Source organism: Phocoena phocoena, chromosome 13 (genome assembly GCF_963924675.1).
Source record: "Phocoena phocoena chromosome 13, mPhoPho1.1, whole genome shotgun sequence".
Lineage (NCBI taxonomy): Eukaryota > Metazoa > Chordata > Mammalia > Artiodactyla > Phocoenidae > Phocoena > Phocoena phocoena.
The window spans coordinates 72,385,043-72,407,403 of record NC_089231.1 but is presented as its reverse complement, the minus strand read 5'-3'; the positions used below and the strand labels follow the sequence as shown (position 1 = coordinate 72,407,403).

The following is a 22,361-nucleotide window of genomic DNA, read 5'->3' as shown; positions in this document are numbered from 1 at the left end:
TCTGATGGATCTTAGCAAAGTCAATTGAAAACCTTCTGGAAAGGATTCACCTTTCTAGATGTCATTAAGATCATTCATGATTCATGGGAAGAGGTCAAAATACCAACATTAATAGGAGTTTGGAAGAAGCTAATTCCAGTCGTCATGGATGACTTCAGTGGAGGAAGTAACTGCAGATGGGATGGAAATAGCAAGAGAAGTAGAATTAGAAGTGGGGCCTGAAGATGGGACTGGATTGCTGCCATCTCATGATAAAACTTGAACAGATGAGGAGTTGCTTCTCATGGATGAGCGAGGAAAGTGGTTTTTGAGGTGGACTCTACTCCTGGTGAAAATGCTGTGAAGATTGTTGAAATGATAACAAAGGCTTTAGAATATGACATAAACTTAGTTGATAAAGCAGCAGCAGAGGATCGACCCCAATTTTGAAAAAAAGTTCTAGTGTGGGTAAAATGCTATCAAACAGCTTTTCATGCTCCAGAGAAATCTTTCGTGAAAGGAAGAATCAATTGATGTGGCATATGTCATTGTTGTCTTATTTTAAGAAATTGCCGGGAATTTCCTGGTGGTCCAGTGGTTAGGACCCTGTGCTTTCACTGCCGAGGGCGCGGGTTCAATCCCTGGTCGGGGAACTAAGGTCCGGCAAGCCGCGCAGCGTGGCAAAAAACTAAGAAAAGAAAAGAAAAAAAAAAGGAAATTGCCACAGCTACCCAACCTTCAGTAACCACCACCCTGATCAGTCAGCAGCTATCAACAGAGAGGCAGGACCCCCAACCAGAAAAAAGATTATAACTCTCTGAAGGCTCAGATTAGATAGTTGGCTTTTAACAATAAAGTATTTTTAAATTAAGGTGTGTACATTTCTTTTAGGCATAATGCTATTGTACGCTTAATAGTGTATAGCTACAGTATAGTGTAAACATAACTTTTATACGCACTGGGAAACCAAATACTTCTTGTGACTTGCTTTATTTTGAGATTTGTTTTATTGCGGTGGTCTGGAACCAAACCTGCAATATCGTTGAGCTGTGTATGCCTGTATGCTGCTGCTTTTTCTATAGGATGGCTGAAAATTCATTTTTATTTTAAACAGTGTTAGTTTCATTTTCAAATAGCCTGTTCGATATGTTTTTTGTTTTATGGTTACTTTTTGTCTGCGTTGGGTCTTCATTGCTGCGTGCGGGCTTTTTCTAGTTGCGGCGAGCGGGGGCTACTCTTGGTTGCACTGTGCGGGCTTCTCATTGCGGTGGCTTCTCTTGTTGCAGAGCACGAGCTCTAGGCGCGCGGGCTTCAGTAGCTGTGGCAAGTGGGCTCAGTAGTTGTGGCTCACGGGCTCTAGAGCGCAGGCTCAGTAGTTGTGGCGCACGGGCTTAGTTGCTCTGCAGCATGTGGGATCTTCCCGGACCACGGCTCAAACCCATGTCCCCTGCATTGGCAGGCGGATTCTTAACCACTGTGCCACCAGGGAAGCCCCTGTTAAATAGGTTTACCTTTGAGCTCTGGGCACCTCTGTGGGCAAACTACCTTAATTTTGAAGCCACAGATCCAGTTATTAATCTGAAAAGGCACAATAAGTAATTTAAATACTTTTGCTATGTTTTTGCTCTTTTCAGACACCCTACTTGTAAAGAGAAGGCTCTTGGGAGCTGCTCCTAAGAAGTGGTTCTTTGTCCTGTATTGACTCCCTGCCCCCGTGAACTTCTGTGTCCCAGTGTTTGTCGTAGCAGCACAGTGACGTTGGTGTGAATAATTGATTGTGGTGTCTCCTCCTGGAGACTGTCAACTTCGTGAGAGCCGGGCCCGTCTCCTTGCTTACCATTGCATCTGCAGCGTCTAGCATCACGCCAGGCGCACGGTCAGAGTTCAGTAAATAGTTGTTGAATAAATGCGTGATGAGTGACTGGGATTAAAGACCTCTTCAGCATTCACAGTCGATCGTATGTGTTTTGTGTATAACCCCACGGGTGCTGCTAACTCCGTTCTCCTTGAATTGTGTGTGTTTTGTTAGGGGATGTGAACTGGATCCTAGTGAAAGAAGCGTTCTCTATAGATTTGTAGGCTTTAGATTATAATAATTATATTAATAATAGGACCCTAGAAATAATTTATTTTAGTTCTCCTATTTTATAGATGAAGAAACAACCAACCGTAGGACTAAAATGATTAAGTGGTTAGGTGACTGTGTCAGGATAAGCTAGTCTTGCATCCAGGCCAGAGTTATTCCTACTCTTACCTCCCCTTGAAATATGGTCAGGAGTATGTTTATTTAATCACTGCTTGCCCAGGGTATAGGGTATTAAAAAGGGAAGACAGAAATTCTTCAGTTGAATGAGATTACTCTGTTATTTTGACATTGCTACTGTTGCTATGGCTAGCCTTATGAGGGTCTTCATAAAAATGCCTTAAAAAAAAACACCACAAAACGATCTTGGAGTCCAGTAATTTCATTTCCTGGTATAAGTATATTGCCAAAGAATTATGAAAATTTTATTCCAAGAGAAACTCCATCTGACTAAGTAGTGGAAACAGACTTAGCAAGTTTGAACAGTCGTACACAGTGTGCTTTCCCCCAGTTGTTGATAAGAAAAGTAGGTCATCAGTATAGAAAGAGTATTTTGAAACACATTCGTCATTAATTTTTAAGTGAGAGTGCTGGGCCAGTCATGGTGGTAAAAGTTCTGCAGTTGGGATGAGAGCTCTTGGGATTAATTTGGCTCTTTGAAGAGCGAGGCAGAGTCGAGCTTCCGAGCCTGATCTGTGGGGCACTTTAGGGAGATGCTAGCAGCTCAGAGGATTCTACTCAGTTCCACTGCGTTGTCTGGGCAGGCAACGCCTGCTGCTGTCTCTGATGGGGGTTTCTTCAGCAGTCCTTTCTCAAAGCTCCAGGGAGGGGTATAGTGGGTGTGTTTATAAAGATGCTGGTGATAAGCAGAAAACTGGGAGATAGAGGGATTGTAAACATGTCATCCTGATACATTATGTTCTGAAAAATCTGCTCTTCCTTTGATAATGTAGTAAAAAAAAATTCTGTCATTGAAGAGCTAGAGATGACCCCTACAACCTTGTAATCTCATGTGTTAGTAACTGTAAAATTCATGTCGTGTCATTCTTCTTTATTTTAAGGGAGTTCCAGGCCCTTTTCGGGCATCTTTTAGTTGTAAAGGGTCTCTCTTTAATACAAGTGTGAGAGAGTGGATTTGAGGATTTGGGGTTTCTGTATTTAGGATCTTTATCTGTTGCTATTTTGCTCTCCATGTCACGCTCATTTCTTTTTTTTTAAATTTCAGCCTTACTGAGTGTAGTTGACACACCGAATTGTAAGATATTTAAAGTGGGCCTCGCGGTGATTTGATGTATGTACATAGCTCGTTTGGTCTCTTGTCAGACTGCGTTTTCAGCAGTCACTCTCAGAGCTGCACGTCTCACTCTGTCATTGGGGAGCAGGGAGCGCCTGTGTTGATGGCAGGCAGCCCCCACTTCTTTTTGTAACCAGTTCCTAAAATGAGTACAAAATTGTAAAGTGTGAAAGTCGAATCCTTTTCTTAGAAAGCTTTAAAAAGAGTAAAAACCTGTCCGTTGCACCTCCCCTTTTAGAACTTGTTCTTGATGTGTTGATTCCAGCCTTTTAGGCATGTCGGTTCAGGCTCTTGGACAGTTGAGCACAGAGCCCTCTGGCCTAAGCCTGAGGGTTTTCAGTCAGAAGCAAAGATTGGTTTCCTTTGGCACAGCTAATGCGCTCTCTCGTTGGTCTCAGCATATTTGAATGCGAACAGCCAGTTTGTGTATTGTATAAAGTGTGAGCCAAGCGCAGTTTCCTATTTAAAAACGGCACCAACAGGCCAGGTGGAACTGTGAGCTGTGGAGGCAGCACCCCATGGAGCGGTTCTGAGAGGCATCACTGGCTGACGTGGGAAAGCCAAACTGTATGTGTGTGTGGAGTTTATCACTGAAAAAGTATGAAAGTTCAGGGGGTGAAAAGTTGAATTGCTCCGTACTTTGTGGTTCGAGGTCATCGTGTCTCTCTCCGAAGTCCTTTATCTTTGGGCGAGTCACACAGTGTCTCTGGGCTGAAAATGAAAGTCCGGAACTGGTGACCCTTTTTACTCCAGGCTTCTGTGAGGACCCAGCCTGGATGTTTCTTGGTAAATCCGACTTGCATTTCTTTGTCTTTTCATTCCAAGAAACGTTTAAAAACCAAAATGATAATGGGTTCTTGAGTCGAAACAAAGTGCACTTAGAGTCGGTACGCCTCCTTCTTGGCATTTTAACCTAGTACCTGGGGCTTCCCTGGTGGCGCAGTGGTTGAGAGTCCGCCTGCCGATGCAGCGGACACGGGTTTGTGCCCTGGTCCGGGAGGATCCCACATGCCGCGGAGCGGCTGGGCCCGTGAGCCATGGCCGCTGAGCCTGCGCGTCCGGGGCCTGTGCTCCCCAACGGGAGAGGCCACAACAGTGAGAGGCCTGCGTACCGCAAAAAAAAAAAAACAAAAAAAAACAAAAAACAAAAACCAAAAAACCTAGTACCTGGGTGGATAATGGGATGAAAGCGTTTGGAAGGCTATAATGAGCGTGAATTTTCACCCTTTACTTTCACCATTCTTGGTGTCATGATAAATTGAACCAACACAAGGGCTGTTCCATACTTGCAGTCAGTTGTCTTGAGTGCAAACCTTTCAGCCTTAGCTGCTGTGTATGAGGAATGTTGTGTATCTATCTGACTTTCTGCTGTGCTTTATATAAAGCAAATTGTTGCATGCGGTCTGTTTTCTTCCTTCGTAAAACAACTTCTATTAAAGTAGGTAAATTAGGCGTATTTTTCTTGAGTATCTCATATATGAATCTGTTAACTAAGGAATTGGATGCAGTACAAATGATTTGTTAGGTGAACTCTTCAAGTGTCACTGATGAATTTTGTTTAAGGACATTCAAAAAAAAGCACAGCCGTCTCATATCCAGAAATGATGAACGTTGAATTTTTGTATTTAATCAGAGCACCTCCCGTATTTGCTTTCGGTGTCTGCTTTCTTGTGAATGTGTCTTCTACGTAGGCTTACATATTACCTTTCTAACTTCTTACAAAGAATTTTTAACTGTTGGCATTGCCATTTAAATAGCTGATTTCGGGACATTTGTTTCCTCCTCTGCTGTCCTGCTTGCCACTTTCTATTAAATAACGTGTCTGATCTCTCCCACATTAAAAAGGGCCAGAAAAGCATCAACTTAGAGGGAATGTGTTCTTTCCCTATTGGGACATTCTGGAGTCTCCTGTGGTTGCTGCTGGCTAGGGGACGTGCTCAGCCTTCTGAGTCCTTGAGTAATTGACGCTCTGGAATGGTCTCAGCTAATGTGCCGAGCAAGGATCTTGCTGCTAGTAGGGGTTTTCCTGTATGTGTTCCTAGCAGGATGTGTTTCCTTTCATACAAACCATAGAAGTGCATCTGCTGGAATCTTTAAACAGGAAAATGTCAAAATTGTCGTCATTTTTTACGAGATTGATGGAGGTAGACAGAATAGAGAAAAGATAGTAACATTTATTCAGGTGTTTTGAGTATATTTTATTTGGTGCCATTACAGTATTGTAAACAGCCTGTCTTGTCTACATTTTTCCCTCCCAACACCCAACACATTTCTTGTATGGCCTGTGAAATCAATTTTCTCTGTAACTTGACTAGGCAGTACCATAAGAAGCATGCCTTCACACTCCCCTGGAGGTTGAGGATGATCAACTGACTGTAAGATGGAAATTTTCTTCTGAGAATGATTTTCATCAAACTTTACTCTGATGCTTATCAAGTAAGTCCTTAAACCATGGACCTTATTTTTACAGCTTGTTCTTGGTTAAGATGTTTACCCAACATGTAAAGAAAATTTTAATCATTTTTGTTTCCTTAGATGAGCTGCTAAGTATTGTGGATCTTGGTAGTCAGCTTTTAGATTTTCTTCATTTGGAGCTGAAAACAAGAATATATTATCTACTCATTAGAAATTTATGTGGGAATGTAAAATTGGTGCAGCCACGATGGAAAATGGTATGGAGGTTCCTCAAAAAATTAAAAATAGAGCTACCATATGATCCAGCAATTCCACTTCTGGGTATTTATCCAAAGGAAACTAAATCACTGTCTTGAAAAGATATCTGCACCCCTGTGTTCACTGCAGTATTATTTACAATAGCCAAGATAGTGGAAACAACCTAAGTGTCCATTAACAGATAAATGGATGGGAAAATGTGGTATGATGGAATATTATTCAGCCATTAAAAAGAAGGAAATCCCACCATTTGTGACAACATGGGTGGATATTGAGGGCATTATCCTAAGTGAAGTAAGTCAGATAGAGAAAGACAAATAACATTTCAATATATCAGGGGTCCACAGCCTGTTAGGAATCAGGTCACACAGCAGGAGGTGAGTGGTGGGCGAGCGAGTGAAGCTTCATCTGCTGCTCCCCATGGCTCGCATTACCGCCTGAGCCATCCCCGCCACGCCATCTCGCCTCGGTCCATGGAAAAATTGTCTTCCATGAAACCGGTTCCTGGTGCCAAAAAAGGTTGGGGACTGCTGCTGTATATCACTTAACATGTTGAATCTTAAAAATGAAAACAAAAACAAAACAAAACCCAAACTCATGGAGACAGCACATTTTGGTGGTTGCCAGAGGTGGTGGATTAGGGGGGTGGATGAAATGGGTGAAGGGGTCTAAAGGTACAAACTTCCAGTTATAAGATGTAATGTACAGCATGGTGACTATAAAAAAGATAGATAAATTAAAAAGAGGTTTACTACGATGGCTGCTGGGCAATCAAGACTTAACTCTTGCTTGGCCTTCAGTATCATCTAGAAAGTTGGGCAGAGGAGACATGTGTCTTTGTTTCTAAAACTGAGGTTTCAGCCACATCTTAGAGAGAGCATTTCAGAGTTGGGCCTGTGCTCTCAACCTGCTCTCACATTGTCTTTCAAAGACGCCTCAGTTTTTATTATAATGAAAACCATTCTAGAATAGTCCCAGTCTTATTGGAAATTTGGGCAGGCCTATTATAAGGCCTTGGGGAAGGTTTGTAATTCCCAACATTTTGTGGAAATTAAAAACCACGTTGCATTTTTTCTAAAATCAGTTTATTTTGAAATTTGTAAACATTTCTTTCATTTGCTTAATGAATGACTTATTGCTACATTGTCTCTCTCCTTATTACTATGAGGATCCTTTATTACTGTGATAATTGCTAAGAAAAGGCCCTATGCAGTTTGAAGAATTTGTACTTGAAAGACCTAATGAGCAGGCAACCTCTCCAAGGTTGAACTCTGACAAGACATTTAAAATTGAGGACTTCCCTGGTGGTCCAGTGGTTAAGACTCCGGGTTTCCACTGTAGGGGGCGTGGATTCTATCCCTGGTGGGGGAAGTTATGCATGCCTTGGGGTGTGCCACCCCCCACCCCCACAAAATTGAATGTACTCTATCCTTGGACTTTGTGTCTATGTATTAGTTCAGGATTCTTTCACTTCTTTTAATATAACTGAAAATTAGATTTCTTTATAAAATGCTTTAGTTTGGGGGACACCCTAGTTGTATAATTTGGAACAAGATATTTAATAAAAGAATGCCTAAGTTTGATGATATGACGTTTGGAAATTTATAGCCAAGCTTTTAAAAAATTGGTGAAACACTAATACCATTTGATAATGCAGGCCTCTTTCTCGAGAAGAGGGTTTTTTTTTTTTTTGTAATAAACAGCATGCTGAGGTGGGAGAACATAAAATTTTGTAAAGGTTCCTTGATAACTGATACTAGTTCATTAACGTGAAAATCATATTTTTGGCTCATAATCAGTAGGAAATTGATTTGGGTTTTCTCCCTTTGGGTAGGGAAACCTATTAGCAGTCTCTTAAATAACAATTGTTGACATTTATGGGACAGTGCTTATTACTATGCTTCAGATTCTATGCTAGGTACTTTGCAGGTTTTTAAAGAACAGCTTTATTGAGGTATAATTCACATATCATACAACTCACCCTACTTGAAGTGTACATCAGTGCTTTTTAATATGTTCACAAATATGTGCAACTATCACCACAAATTACAGAATATTTCCATCACTTGGGAAAGATACCCTGTGCTCTTTAGCTGTAACCTGCTCTTCTGCAGTACCGCTTCTTCCCCTCCAAGCAACTGCTAATTTACTTTCTGTGTCTCTAAGTTTGCCTATTCTGGGCTTTTGTGTGAATAGAAATCATAATATGTAGACTTTTGTAATTGGCTTCTTAGCGTAATATTTTCAAGGTTTATCCAAGTTGTAGCATGTATTAGTAAGTACTTTATTTTATTTTTAAAATATTTACTTATTTATTTAGGCTGCGCTGGGTCTTAGTTGCGTCATGCAGGTTCTTTAGTTGTGGCATGCAGAATCTTTAGTTGTGGCGTGCGAACTCTTAGTTGCAGCATGCATGTGGGATCTAGTTCCCTGACCAGGGATCGAACCCCGGGCCCCCTGCACTGGGAGCTCAGAGTCTTAGCCACTGGACCTCCAGGGAAGTCCCCGACTTTTTTTCTTTTTAATTGCCAAATAACATCCCATTGTGTGGATATATCACATTTTGTTTTTCCGTTCATCCAGTGGATATCCAACATATGGGTTGTTTTCACCCTTTGGCTGTTGTGAATACGCTGCTATGAAATTCCTGTACAAGTATTTGTGTGAATACCTGTTTTCATTTCTTTTGGGTATATTCTTAGTTGTGGAATTTCAGGGTCACATCATAACTCTGTTTAATCGTTTCAGAACTACCAGACTGCTTTCCAAAACAGCTGCACCATTTTACATTCCCGCTACCAGTGTATGAGGGTTCTGATTTCTCTGCATCCTCATCCATACTTGTTATTCTCTGGCCTGATATTAGCCATCCTAGTGGGTGTGAAGTGGTATTTCATTGTGGTTTTGATTTACATTTCCCCAATGGCTAAAGATGTCCAGCACCTTTTCATGTGCTTATTGGATGTTTGTGTATCTTTTTTGGAAAGATATCTATTCAAGTACTTTGCTCATTTTTAAATTGGATTATTTGTCTTTTTATTATCGAGTTGTAGGAATTTTTTATATATTCTAGATACAAGTGCCTTATCAGATATATGATTTACAAAAATTTTCTCCCATTCTGTGGGTTGTCTTTTCACTTTCTTGTTGGTGACTTTGAAGCACAGAGGTTTTTAATTTTGATGAGGTCCATTTTGTACACTTTTTATTTTGTTGCTTGTGCTTTTGCTGTCATATCTAAGAATCCTTTGCCAGATCCGAGGTCATGAAGATTTATTCCTATGTTTTCTCCCAAGAGTTTTAAAGTTTTAAGCCCTTATAGTTATATCTTTGATCAATTTTGAGTTAATTATTTTATATGATGTGAGGTCAGGGTCCAGCTTCTTCTGTATGTGGCTATTCAATGGTCCCAGCACCATTTGTTGAAAAGACTTATTTTCCCCCTCATTGAATGGTTTTGGTACCCTTGTCGAAATCGCTTGACCAAAGATGTATGAATTTATTTCTGCGCTTTCAGTTCTATTCCGTTGGCCTATATGTCTGTCCTTGTTCTGATTTTGTCAGATTTCTGCGAGATGATCATGTGATTTTTGGTTTTTATCTGATTGATACATGTTACATTAATTGATTTTCAGATGTCACACCAACCTTGCATTGTGGGATAAGTCCCACTTGGTCATGGTGTATAATCCTTTTCATGTGTTGCTAGATTTGGTCTGCTAGTATTTTGTTGGGGATTTTTGTGTCTATATTTATAAAAGATATTAGTCTAGTTTTCTTGTGATGTCTTTGTCTGATTTTGGTATCAGAGTAATACTGGCCTCATAAAATTTGTTTGGAAATTTGTTCCTGTCTATTCTTTGTAAAAATTGGTGAAGAACTGGTATTAATTCTTTAAATATTTGATAGACTTCAGCAGTGAAGCCATCTGGACCTGGGTTGTCAGATGTTGTTTTAAATTCTTATGATGGGTGTCATCCCCTTCATTTTATAGATGAGGAAACGGAGGCTCGTAAAGGTTAGTGGCAGAGCTGGGATTTGAATCTGGATTACCTTATGTTAAGTACTAGGATGATAACAATAGCTGACATTTATTGTGTATTTAGTTATGTGTTTTTAACCAGACAGGGTACTTTAACGAAATCATCTCCTGCTATAGTCCCATTAGCAAGTGCTCATTTAATGATCACTTTAACTTTATATGTAATGTACCCATTTCCAGATAGAGAATCTGACACTTAAGGAGATTATGACTTTGCCCTACTGAACCACGGCCAGGAAGTAAATGGTACAGCTGTGCTTCTCACTCACAAGGTTGCCTGACTCTGGAGCCTGCCCTCTTAATTGCCTTTCTCTATTGTGCGCAGCAAAAGCAGCTGTGCCACATGTGGGCAGCTGAGCCCAGATCAGATTCGACCTTGGATGTGAACGGCCTGGCCCAGACAGCACAGCACTCCGGGAGCCCCGGCTTTTCTCACTCACTCTGCTCTGTAGCTAACTGTCCTCCATGGTTGTAGCAAAAGAACCTATCATTCTGACTTCATGTAGTTAGATGAAAATTTGTGTAACATACGTCACTCTGTGTAATACAGAAATGACTTTTAAAGGTGTGTCAGCCAGCCGGCAGATTTGTGTGATGTCTTTCAGTGAAGACATTCAAAGCACTTTCCATATTTATGTTAATATTCATATTGTTGGTGAGATTGGATGGTATCTTGGCCTATTTGAGTGAAGAGGAAAGATTGTCTCCATTTTTCAGGTTGAAGGGCTTCCTCAAATGTCCGTTCACATTGATTAGTGGGCCCCCAAAAACTGACCCAGTGCCTGTGTGGGTAGCGGGGCTGGGTGGGTGGTGGACCTCACAGAAGGTGGTGAGGGCTGACTTCCTGTGGGGCAGGGTGGGTGCTATCTCAGCCAGGCAGCCAGCCTTCTGGGAGCTTCCAGAACACAGGGCTGGAGGCTCCCCTGTACAGGACCAGGTCGTCTGTGTGGTACCTGCTGGTACCCGTGCTCACCTGTGCTGGTGGTGTTCTGTCCAGGGCCTGCCCTGTGGCTTCTGGGGCGGGTGAGGGGTGGCCCCTGACGGTGCAGCACTCAGGAGCAGAGCTGGGTGTCTAGCTGCTCCTAATTAGGCTTTTGGTCAGTTTTCCCTGCAGCTCCTCTCCCACATCTGTTTCCCTTCTGAGTGCTCGGCGGTTTCACAGTGGGCCTGGTGTCCTTCTGTGAGCCGCTCCTCCTGAGACCTCAGCTGAGTGGAGAACACTCACTTCTGTCAGTTACACTTGCCTGACAGCTTTCCTCTTCCACGGTTTTGTGGTCACATTTGCTCTCTTGTAGGCTCCTTTCCAGTGTTCTTTCGCTTGTCCTTTGGTGTTTATACCAGCTTTTATTCCTTTCCTGTCATTTTGTTAGGATTTCAGGAAGGAGTGGAGGTAAAATGCCATTTGTGTTTCTTTTGTAAATTACCTCTTCATGTACTTTGTGTAATTTCCTACTGGGATTTTCATGTTTGGAATCTATAAAAACTTTATATATGAAGGATATCAACTCTTTGGTATATGGTGTAATTCTCCCTTCTTCTTTGTTAACTTTACTTTTGAAACACTTGCTGGAAGGTAATGGCAGGGATTCCGGCTTCTGCTCACTTGTGCAGATGGTCGGGTAGGGAAATGGATCCTGAGACCAGCTGGCTGTACATTGGCTTTTGTGTGGATGTGCTTTTCTTTTGGTTTTCACCACCTCGTGGAAGCTGTCTTATCTCCTCCAGTTTGAGAAGTATTCATACTGTTTTACACATGGAGGACCCCGACCAAGTGGAAGCAAGTCATTTGCCGTCTCCTCCACCAGGTGCTCTCAGCCTCGGGTCCTGGTGGTCAGCTGGGAAGGTGTGGCAGCAGCTGGGCTAAGGAACACGCCCGCTCACCAGCCTGCCAAGGCTTTGTCACCTCAGCCCAGCCACACGCCCTAGGCTTGGAGAGAGGCCGCTTCTGCGCATGCCTTGAAAGGGTAGAAGGAGACTGGCAAAACTAACTTCTCTCCTTTTGTGCTTAGCAGTGGGCCCAGAGCCACGAGGAAGGGAATTCAAGGGGCGGGATTAGCAGCAGCCCCACATGTGTCCCATTTGGCATGAGTGGACAGGTGTTAGTTAGCCCTCCTGTCCTTGGGGATCAGGGGCACTTGTTTTCAGCTGAGCTGTGAAGGTTTGACTGTGTTCCATCTCCACTTGTGTTTTCTCGTGGCTCCTTCCTCCCTAGCCTGCATGAACAGAATGTCCTGGCATTAGCAGACGGGAAAAGGACACTGTGGTGCAGCCCAGGAGACCTCAGGCAGGTGGGGCTGCTGATCCTAAAGCCTGAACGCTGTCAGTGCACATGTCAGTTGGACAACCCAGTGGAAGTTGGGGTCCGAAATGACCCATGAGGAAGCCTGGAAACACCAGCTTGGTGTCACTTCCTGTCCCCTAGGCCCTCTGGTTTACTTGGGAAGTGGCTGTGGTGAGTGATCAGCTCTGACATCCTGGTTTCCGTTACGCTCCCTGAGTTTTTCTGTTCCTCTGTCTCACCGCCGCTGCCGGGATCACTCCAGGCCTTTCTCAGGCCCGGTTCACCATCACAGCCTCTTAGCCCATCCCCTTGCTTTTCGCTTCTTGCTGTCTTAAGAGGTCCAGTGTGCTAGCGTCAGACCTCTTGTCATCCTCATCTCTACTTTCCATTAAAATTTTTGCTACTCTTTTCCAAGACCTGGCTTTTGCTCCATGGTAGCAGTCAGACTTCTGGTAGCAGTCAGCACCAGGAGTTTGGTTCCTAGTTGCTCTGATTGTCCTGCCTGTGTTGGAAGCCTCTTGAAGGCAAGGGTGGTTTGCTTGTGCTGAATTCTCCACTGCATGTAGTTGGTCTTGTGGAAACACTCGTGAGCAGTCTCCGCTCTCAGACCAGAGTGCTGATGTCTGGAGAAAAAGCTGAAAAATTGCCTTGGCAGACTGAGGAAAAAGCCACAATATCATAATTTGGGGGAGGAAGGATTCCTCAGTTTCAGATCTATCAGATAACTTCACTTTGGAGTTTCCTTATCTGTAAAAGGGGAGGGTGGGTTAGAGTGGATTGTCTTTCCATTCCCACCCAACTCTGAAAGGCTAATTTCCCTTCATTCTTTTTTTTTTTTTACATCTTTATTGGAGTATAATTGCTTTACAATGGTGTGTTAGTTTCTGCTTTATAACAAAGTGAATCAGTTATACATGTACATATGTTCCCATATCTCTTCCCTCTTGAGTCTTCCTCCCTCCCACCCTCCCTATCCCACCCCTCTAAGGTGGTCACAAAGCACGGAGCTGATCTCCCTGGGCTATGCGGCTGCTTCCCACTAGCTATCTATTTTACGTTTGGTAGTGTATATATGTCCACGCCACTCCCTTACTTTGTCCCAGCTTACCCTTCCTCCTCCCCATATCCTCAAGTCCATTCTCTAGTAGGTCTGCATCTTTATTCCCATCTTGCCCCTAGGTTCTTCTGACCTTTTTTTTTCTTCTATTTTTAGATTCCATATGTATGTGTTAGCATACGGTATTTGTTTTTCTTTTTCTGACTTACTTCACGCTGTATGACAGACTCTAGGTCTATCCACCTCATTACAAATAGCTCAATTTCGTTTCTTTTTATGGCTGAGTAATATTCCATTGTATATATGTGCCACATCTTCTTTATCCATTCATCCGATGATGGGCACTTAGGTTGTCTCCATCTCCGGGCTATCATAAATAGAGCTGCAATGAACATTTTGGTACATGACTCCTTTTGAATTATGTTTTTCTCAGGGTATATGCCCAGTAGTGGGATTGCTGGGTCATATGGTAGTTCTATTTGTAGTTTTTTAAGGAACCTCCATACTGTTCTCCATAGTGGCTATACCAATTCACATTCCCACCAGCAGTGCAAGAGTGTTCCCTTTTCTCCACACCCTCTCCAGCATTTATTGTTTGTAGATTTTTTGATGATGGCCATTGTGACTGGTGTGAGATGATATCTCATTGTAGTTTTGATTTGCATTTCTCTAATGATTAATGATGTTGAGCATTCTTTCATGTGTTTGTTGGCAGTCTGTATATCTTCTTTGGAGAAATGTCTATTTAGGTCTTCTGCCCATTTTTGGATTGGGTTGTTTGTTTTTTTGTTATTGAGCTGCATGAGCTGCTTATAAATTTTGGAGATTAATCCTTTGTCAGTTGCTTCATTTGCAAATATTTTCTCCCATTCTGAGTGTTGTCTTTTGGTCTTGGTTATGGTTTCCTTTGCTTTGCAAAAGCTTTGAAGTTTCATTAGGTCCCATTTGTTTATTTTTGTTTTTATTTCCATTTCTCTAGGAGGTGGGTCAAAAAGGATCTTGCTGTGATTTATGTCATAGAGTGTTCTGCCTATGTTTTCCTCTAAGAGTTTGATAGTTTCTGGCCTTACATTTAGGTCTTTAATCCATTTTGAGCTTATTTTTGTGTATGGTGTTAGGGAGTGATCTAATCTTATACTTTTACATGTACCTGTCCAGTTTTCCCAGCACTACTTATTGAAGAGGCTGTCCTTTCTCCACTGTACATTCCTGCCTCCTTTATCAAAGATAAGGTGACCATATGTGCCTGGGTTTATCTCTGGGCTTTCTATCCTGTTCCATTGATCTATCTTTCTGTTTTTGTGCCAGTACCATACTGTCTTGATTACTGTAGCTTTGTAGTATAGTCTGAAGTCAGGGAGCCTGATTCCTCCAGCTCCATTTTTCGTTTTCAAGATTGCTTTGGCTATTCGGGGTCTTTTGTGTTTCCATACAAATTGTGAAATTTTTTGTTCTAGTTCTGTGAAAAATGCCAGTGGTAGTTTGATAGGGATTGCATTGAATCTGTAGATTGCTTTGGGTAGTACAGTCATTTTCACAATGTTGATTCTTCCAATCCAAGAACATGGTATATCTCTCTATCTATTTGTATCATCTTTAATTTCTTTCATCAGTGTCTTATAATTTTCTGCATACAGGTCTTTTGTCTCCTTAGGTAGGTTTATTCCTAGATATTGTATTCTTTTTGTTGCAGTGGTAAATGGGAGTGTTTTCTTGATTTCACTTTCAGATTTTTCATCATTAGTGTATAGGAATGCCAGAGATTTCTGTGCATTAATTTTGTATCCTGCTACTTTCCTTCATTCTTTACCTTGATCTTTCTCTTGAAATTAAAACTGTTGAGCTGTTTCTGGATCTTGAGTTAGGAATTTTTCATTTCTTTGTCATGCTTGCCCTGACACATTTTGCAGTTTTCTCTGGCTACGTGCTGCTAAAGGAAATTTAGATTTGCCATTTGGCTACATTTTAGGAGAGCAGACAAAATGCCATACCATTCTGTTATTTTTCAGCTTTTCATTTGTAAAGTAAAGCTTTCACTCAGGGGCATGATTTTAATATACTTTTTGTTCTCCCACAGACACGATGAGGCGAGTGGTACGACAGAGCAAGTTTCGCCATGTATTTGGACAAGCGGTGAAAAATGACCAGTGTTACGATGATATCCGGGTTTCTCGAGTGACCTGGGATAGTTCCTTTTGTGCTGTCAATCCCAGATTCGTTGCCATAATCATAGAAGCGAGTGGGGGAGGAGCGTTCCTTGTACTCCCTTTGCACAAGGTAAGTCATCTGACTTTCCATCCTGTGAGACACCCTCCGGTAATCTCTGTTTAGTCTGTAATAGATTGATTTTGGAGATTGATAGTCACTAAGCATTGTGTGATTTCTAGGAACATTAGACTTGGATATAATTGAGCTTAAGTTCCGCACGCTTTACTAACCACATCAGTTTTTCTCTGACAGAGAATCGTTAAACAGAATGGCAAATTCTGTTCTGGGTGTGCCCTCTACGGATGAAAAAGATTCTTATAATGATGCTGTGAGCATGGACAGGCACAGGAATTTTATGATTTGGTTCATAATCATCCACTTTTCATAAAAGTTTTTCCCCAAAGTGCAATTTTAGAAACAGTTATGTTTTTAAATGGGCAGAAATTGATAAGATTATAAGGGAATCTTTTTTGTGTGTGAGGTCATGAGGACTGAGACTTTTTGGTTTTGCTTTGTTTTTGGTTTTGAATGGTAAATGGGATGAGGGCTCAAGAAAATGTCCGCGAACAATGCAGATTTCAAGTCTGGACAGTAGTAGGTTTCAGCATAGGATCTAAACAGCGTTAACAAGCGGTGGAAATAAAGGCTCTGTGTTGAAAGTGGTTCTGTGTGAGTTTGAACCCGCTGGGCTTCCTAGTTCTCCCTTCTCCTGACTTTATCCTTCCAGAGAGCCCTCTCCAGTATAGGGGAGAAGATTGGAGATTTGTAATTTTCTGCCTGTTCTTGAAAATTGTAGATGAAAGTCTGTACTAGCTTTAACAGGAAATCCCAGAATTGCAAATAATGGGGGGTGGGAAACACCGTGAAGAGAGAGCTTGGAAAGAGTCATTTTCTGATTAGCTTTTAGGAGGAAAATAAGTTTGGTGAGTCCTGAGCCCTAATGATAAGGATGCAGATGTTGGGTCATGTTACAGCTGTTTCCACTCTGCTGGGAACAGTGGGTCTCCCTGAGTCTGAGCCATGCCTAGTAGAGGCATGTCTCATCATAATGGACCATGTGATTCTGAAAGTGGTTACAGTAACATGAATTTCTGTCAAAGTATTGTATTTTGGTGTTTTTTCCTTAGGAAAACTCTTGCTGGGAAAGCTTCCAATTCTCTTGTACTTTTCATTCTCTCAGATGCTCATGACTAACTTGTTTTATTTTGACATCTGATTTGTATCTCAGTGGCTGGATTGATGTGATATTACACAATAGAACCATCTCACTACAGAGGAGATGGATGCCTTTGGGGAACAAATCTGACATATGTTTCCAAATGTACTTTCTTATTGGCAAAGTTGTTAATCATGTTTTAAAGGAGAATCTTTTCATTAAATTGAAATTAAATTTTCTACTCAGATACTTTTGCTTTTGTGGAGGAGATTGTTGTTTTAGTGATGAACAATACATTACACTATTGTAGCTGTACTTACCTGATTTGGGAGTGGGGGTTGGAGTTTAATGCCAGTCGCGTTTGATCTCCACGACTTTCTAGTCGATTTGTTCACCAAGAGCAAGGAGCATTTGGAAACTTGACTTTTCAGTTGTGGGTCTTATGGCAGCCAGCTGAGAAGACACCTCAGCTTGTCAACCAAGGTCAGGCACTGAAGTACCGTGATCTCTTTTGAGTTCAAGAGGGATAAATTTACGACTTTTTGCTTCAAAGAAGGAGAATAAGCCAATTAAGAAGCCCCAAATAAACTTTTGAATGGCTAATCTTCCTCCAAGTTCAGACAGTTCTCTTCAAGTCCCACATTCACAAAAGGCTCTGTGAGCCCACCTTTGCTTTCATAAACTGTGGGAAACTTAGAGTTACATTTATACTGTTTAAGGGAGCCCTGTGTGCAGGTCCTAAGCTAACTGGATCTTATGCTTTGATTTTCAGTTGCATTAAGTGACCAATACCTAATAAATAGGTTTTATTATTTTGTTCTTCAACCAGCTGTATAGGAATTGGGACAGAATAAGCTGCTTCAGAAATTATCATGTTTGAACGAAACATTGGTTTTTGGAGGAGCCTCGAGGGTCTGTCTTTTTCCCAGGCTTATAATACATTCTGTGTGGCTCTACTCCTTAAATATTAATTTGTGTTGGAAGAGGTGACATTGGCATAAACTAAGCCCAGTGACACCCATTGGAAATAAGGTCAGTACTTGGGGTTATTGACTTTTATAATCTACGGGTTCACACGTACTCTGGGATTTTTGTGTATTAAAGTGTGTGTATTGAGCCCTTAGGGTCAGTGTGGCATCGAGGAAGGAACATGGGTCTGGAGCCAGGGGTTCAATCCTGTCTTGGTCACCGACTTGTGGTGAGACATGGATATGTCACTCTGTCCTTATGCTCTCCCATATCTCAATCTGTAACGTGAGGGGCTCTATATAAAAGTGATTTTCTAAATGGTTCTGAAGAACTTAGGGGCAGGATAAAGATACAGACGTAGAGAATGGACTTGAGGACACGGGGAGGGGGAAGGGTAAGCTGGGACAAAGTGAGAGAGTGGCATGAACTTATATATACTACCAGATGTAAAATAGATAGCTAGTGGGAAGCAGCCGCATATCACAGGGAGATCAGCTCAGTGCTTTGTGTTCACCTAGAGGGGTGGGAGGGAGATGCAAGAGGGAGGGGATATGGGGATATATGTATATGTATAGCTGATTCACTTTGTTATACAGCAGAAACTAACACACCATTGTAAAGCAATTATACTCCAATAAAGATGTAAAAAAAAAAAAAGTGGTTTGCTACCCAAAATTCAGCAAAGGAAACACTGTTGTTCCTTTTTTTTCCCTCCTTAGTGCCAACACGTAACTTTGGGAAGTAGATGCCTTTTTACTCGTGGCTGCTTTTCCTCCAAGGGCAAGGCTGAGCCCAGCAAAGAAAAGTGGTCTGTGGCTCCTGTAGACAGTTCTGTGTCTTGGGAGCTCTTAGAAGGATCCGCTGTGATGGCAGGGCCTAGCCCGGAGCCCCGAAGTGTCAGGTGACACCCACCTTTCTTTTCTTCCTAAGACCCTGTCCCTTGACTGCTTACTACCTAGGCTTTTAGAAAATAGAACTGTGTTCCACGTTGTCAGAAAACTTGCATTTCTGCCTGCATTAAAGGGCTGATTGCCCTCTGGATATCTATTTCCTTATAATTTTAGTATAATAATATTTGAATACGGATTGTAAATTTTACATTTTTACAGATATTTCGTTGTTCATATAGTACGAGGTCTTCACTGTTCTTTGACTATGCACATGTAGTTTGATTGTCTATAGACTGAGTGTCTGCTGGGTGCCATCTTTGCTCTCCAGGAGCACTGCATCTACTTTTCATTGTGGTCAGTTTCCTGACCACCCCCCGGCCCCCAGGAGATTGCTGGTACTGCGGTGTTTGTCTCACCTTTAGAAGTGCAACCTTGAAGGACAAAAACATTGGGGACCTGAGTACATGGTGAACCCATTGATCCTAGTACAGGACTCTGCCCTGGAAAAGAGATCCTACAACTTCAGTGTCTTGGCAACTTTGAAATAGTTTTACAGTGAGGTGCTGCTTTTGTTTAAAGGCAAAGAAAAACCAAATTCCCACATATAATAAGAAGTGATGCTTGAAATGAAGATTGTGGGAAATGATGCTCTGGGTGTGTATTGGGCTCCTGTACGTGTTGATGGCAGTCTAGGATTTCTCTAAACATGAACTTAAGGAGGTGGGTATGGTTTTTAATCACTATCTCAAGAGACTTCTGGCAGTGTGTATGTGTGTGTGTGTGTGTGTGTGTGTGTGTGTGTGTGTGTCTGTCTGTCTGTGTCCCCCCACTGCTTTTTTTTTTTCCTGGTTATAGTCAGCCAGGTTGGTTTTAGTGATGCTTTGGGGGCTTTCTGTCCATGTTAATATTGAATATGTGTGTACTGATCTTAAGATGTATTGTGACTCTTTCTGAAAGGCTCCCATTTTAAAACATGGCCTTCCATGAATTATTCTTCAAAGTTAGTTAGCGTCAGCAGTAAATAGGACTTATTGCAACCTCATGAGGCTTATGATTAGATTCCAGGAGAATCATGGTCTCTGTCTTCCAGGACTTAAAATTAAAAATGGAAAGAGTGGTAGAGACAAATACATTGACACATACACAGCAAGAGGTAAGCTTAGGAATGCATATATGTTTATTTAAGTGTATGGTTTATGAGGTTTTTGTTCGAAAGGTTTTATTAGAGAAAGCAGGATTTTAAGAGATCACTGCTGGGGGAATACGGAAAGTGCTCAGCCCTGAGATGGGGCGATTTAGATTAGCACACATGATTCAGGGTTTCTTTTGTCATGCTTCCCTCAAGCTGTGGCATGCTGTTCAGTCATGACTTCTCAAGGTGTGGCTTAGTACATTTTCTTATTCTTTGGTCTTTCATAGGATGAATAATATCAGTCTTGTTGAACAGAAGTTGGCTTTGTGGTTTTGGCCGTTGCGTTCTCCCCACAACTACACAAGCTGCCTTGTCAGGAGCACACAGGTTCCAGCTCCCTGTACGCTACCACGTGGGCACGAAGGGCACGAACGAGCCTCTCCTTGTGCAGGAGCCACGCTCGTGATGTGAGACCAAGGCATTCCCATCCCTGTTGTGAGCCACGGTGGCTCCTACAAACGCAGTGTTAGATGTGTGTGGGCACAGGCGTGCACATACACACTAAAACTTCAGATCACAGTGAACCTGGAGCAAGGGTTGAGGGAGTTGGTTAGAATTCTATGCTCTTGATGTCTTGACATCCGCTTGGACGGAGGATGCAAATTGGAGGGCTCCTGTCTTCCCTAATTGCTTTCTCCCTTCCTCCCTTGACTGTTCTTACTTTGGAGGATTGGAGTGATGGCTAATTTCATCTTCCCAGTAATTGCCTAGGAGAGCAGCTCTGCTCTGGGCCATGATGGGATGGGTGTGGCCAAGTCTTTGTCAGCCTTTTGGGTCACTGTCTCCTCTCTCTTCTTGCTCCTCTGGTGTAGCTGTGAGGTGCCTTCTTATACACAGTTATGTTTCTCCCATATATTTTAAGAACTGTGTGTGGGAATATTTGGGATCTTGCTTTATTTATGTCTGTGAACTATCTTTTCAACTCATTTTGTAGTCTTTCTCAACTAGAGTTTTGTGAAAGAATTCAGCCCCTACAGAAAATCATTTCAGTGAATATTTTCTGAGTTTTCTCAAGAAAGGGACATAGCTAAGCCTTATAGATGGATAAGAGAGAAATTAATCCATTACATAAAGTAGCTGCCTTAGGGCATTAGGACTTAATTCCTTCACAGAACCCAGGTTGACAAGGGCTGCTTTAGAGTATTTTTCTGTCATATTTATTGAAGAAGAAATTTATTGAGGAAGAAATCTTGATTCATTTCAGTCAGTATTCTAAGTGCTCCTTCTTAATGTTTAGTATCCAACTCAAATTTTATCTCCAATTTGCTGAGACAGTGGAAATCATCCTCTGGGATTCCTTAGCTGCTTGTCTCATGCCACTAGTACCACAGTGCATTATCACATTGTAATGTAATTATTTTCTTAGCCACATAACAGATAACGGGAGGGTGGTTGGAATTATATGCTCTTGATCTCTTGACCTTCGCTTGGATGGAGGATACAAAATGGATGGGTGTATGGTAAGGTTCTCCAGCATCTCACCTTACTGTCTTGTGGTAGCAGCCTCCAAGATGGGCTCCAGTGGTTCTTGCCTCCTTGTGTCTTGCCGTTGTGTGGTTCCCTCCCACATTAAATAGGGCTGACCTGTGTAGCCACTAGGATATGGAGGAATTGATGGAGTGTGACTTCTGAGACTTGGTCATAAAAGCATATTGGCTTCTTTATTTCTTTTGGAGCTTTCAGGCTGTAAGGACACTCAAGCAGCTCTGTGGAGAGGTCCATAGGACCACCCGCCAATAGCCAGCACTGACTTACCAACCACGTGAGTGTGTCATCTTGAAGGTGGATCCTGCAAACCTAGCTGACACCTTGACTCAGGAGAACCCTCAGCCAGAACCACCCAGATAAGCTGCTTTTGAACTCCTGACCCACAGAAACTGTGTGAGATGAGAAATGCTTATTGTTTTAAGTAGCTAAATCTTAGGGTAACTCATTAAGCAGCAGTGATAATTAAAACATGTACAGTTGACCCTTGAAAAACCTGCCAAGGGGGTTAGGGGTGCAGACCCTTTGGCAGTTGAAAATCTGTGTATAAGTTTACAGTTGGCCCTCTGTATCCATGGTTCTGCATCTGTGGATTCAACCAACCGTGCATCTTGTAGTACATATTTTTTGGAAAAAATTTGCATATAAGTGGACCTGCATAGTTTAAACCTGTGTTGTTCAAGGGTCAGCTGTATTCTCAGGATGTGGCACTTGACTCAATAATGTTAGGTCACACAATGCACAAATAAATGAGTAATTCAAAGCGGCCTAAAAGGCCTTTGGATAATTTTAAACACTCTTCCCACCTCTCCTTTAAAAAAAAAATCTGTATAGATAGATACATACATATAGATATACAGCATTCTATAATAAATCTTAAATGAATAATTGAGGGATTCTGTAGTAGTAATATCAGAAATATTACCAAAGCTCTATGAAGAGCGAATTGTTGTTTAAGCTTAAGTGAAATCTAAAACAGTACTTTAAAAAAATGACATTAATTCATTCACATACTTATTTCTCAGACATTTGAGCACCTGCTCTGTGCCAGG

At 41.9% G+C, this 22,361-nt stretch overlaps 1 protein-coding gene across 2 annotated transcripts in view; it reads left to right on the top strand.

The window, feature by feature from the left end:
• The window catches only part of CORO1C (coronin 1C), an 83,038-nt gene that overhangs the window by 14,934 nt on the left and 45,743 nt on the right, over nt 1-22,361 (top strand). Inside the window, exons 1-2 of one of the 2 annotated variants that reach the window (XM_065890522.1) lie at nt 11,898-12,035; nt 15,487-15,686. In XM_065890522.1, coding sequence (XP_065746594.1) covers nt 15,492-15,686 — 195 coding nt within the window. In that variant the 5' untranslated portion in view covers nt 11,898-12,035; nt 15,487-15,491. Of the gene's footprint in view, nt 1-11,897; nt 12,036-15,486; nt 15,687-22,361 lie in introns of those variants that run through there. The other variant, XM_065890521.1, reaches the window with a different exon arrangement.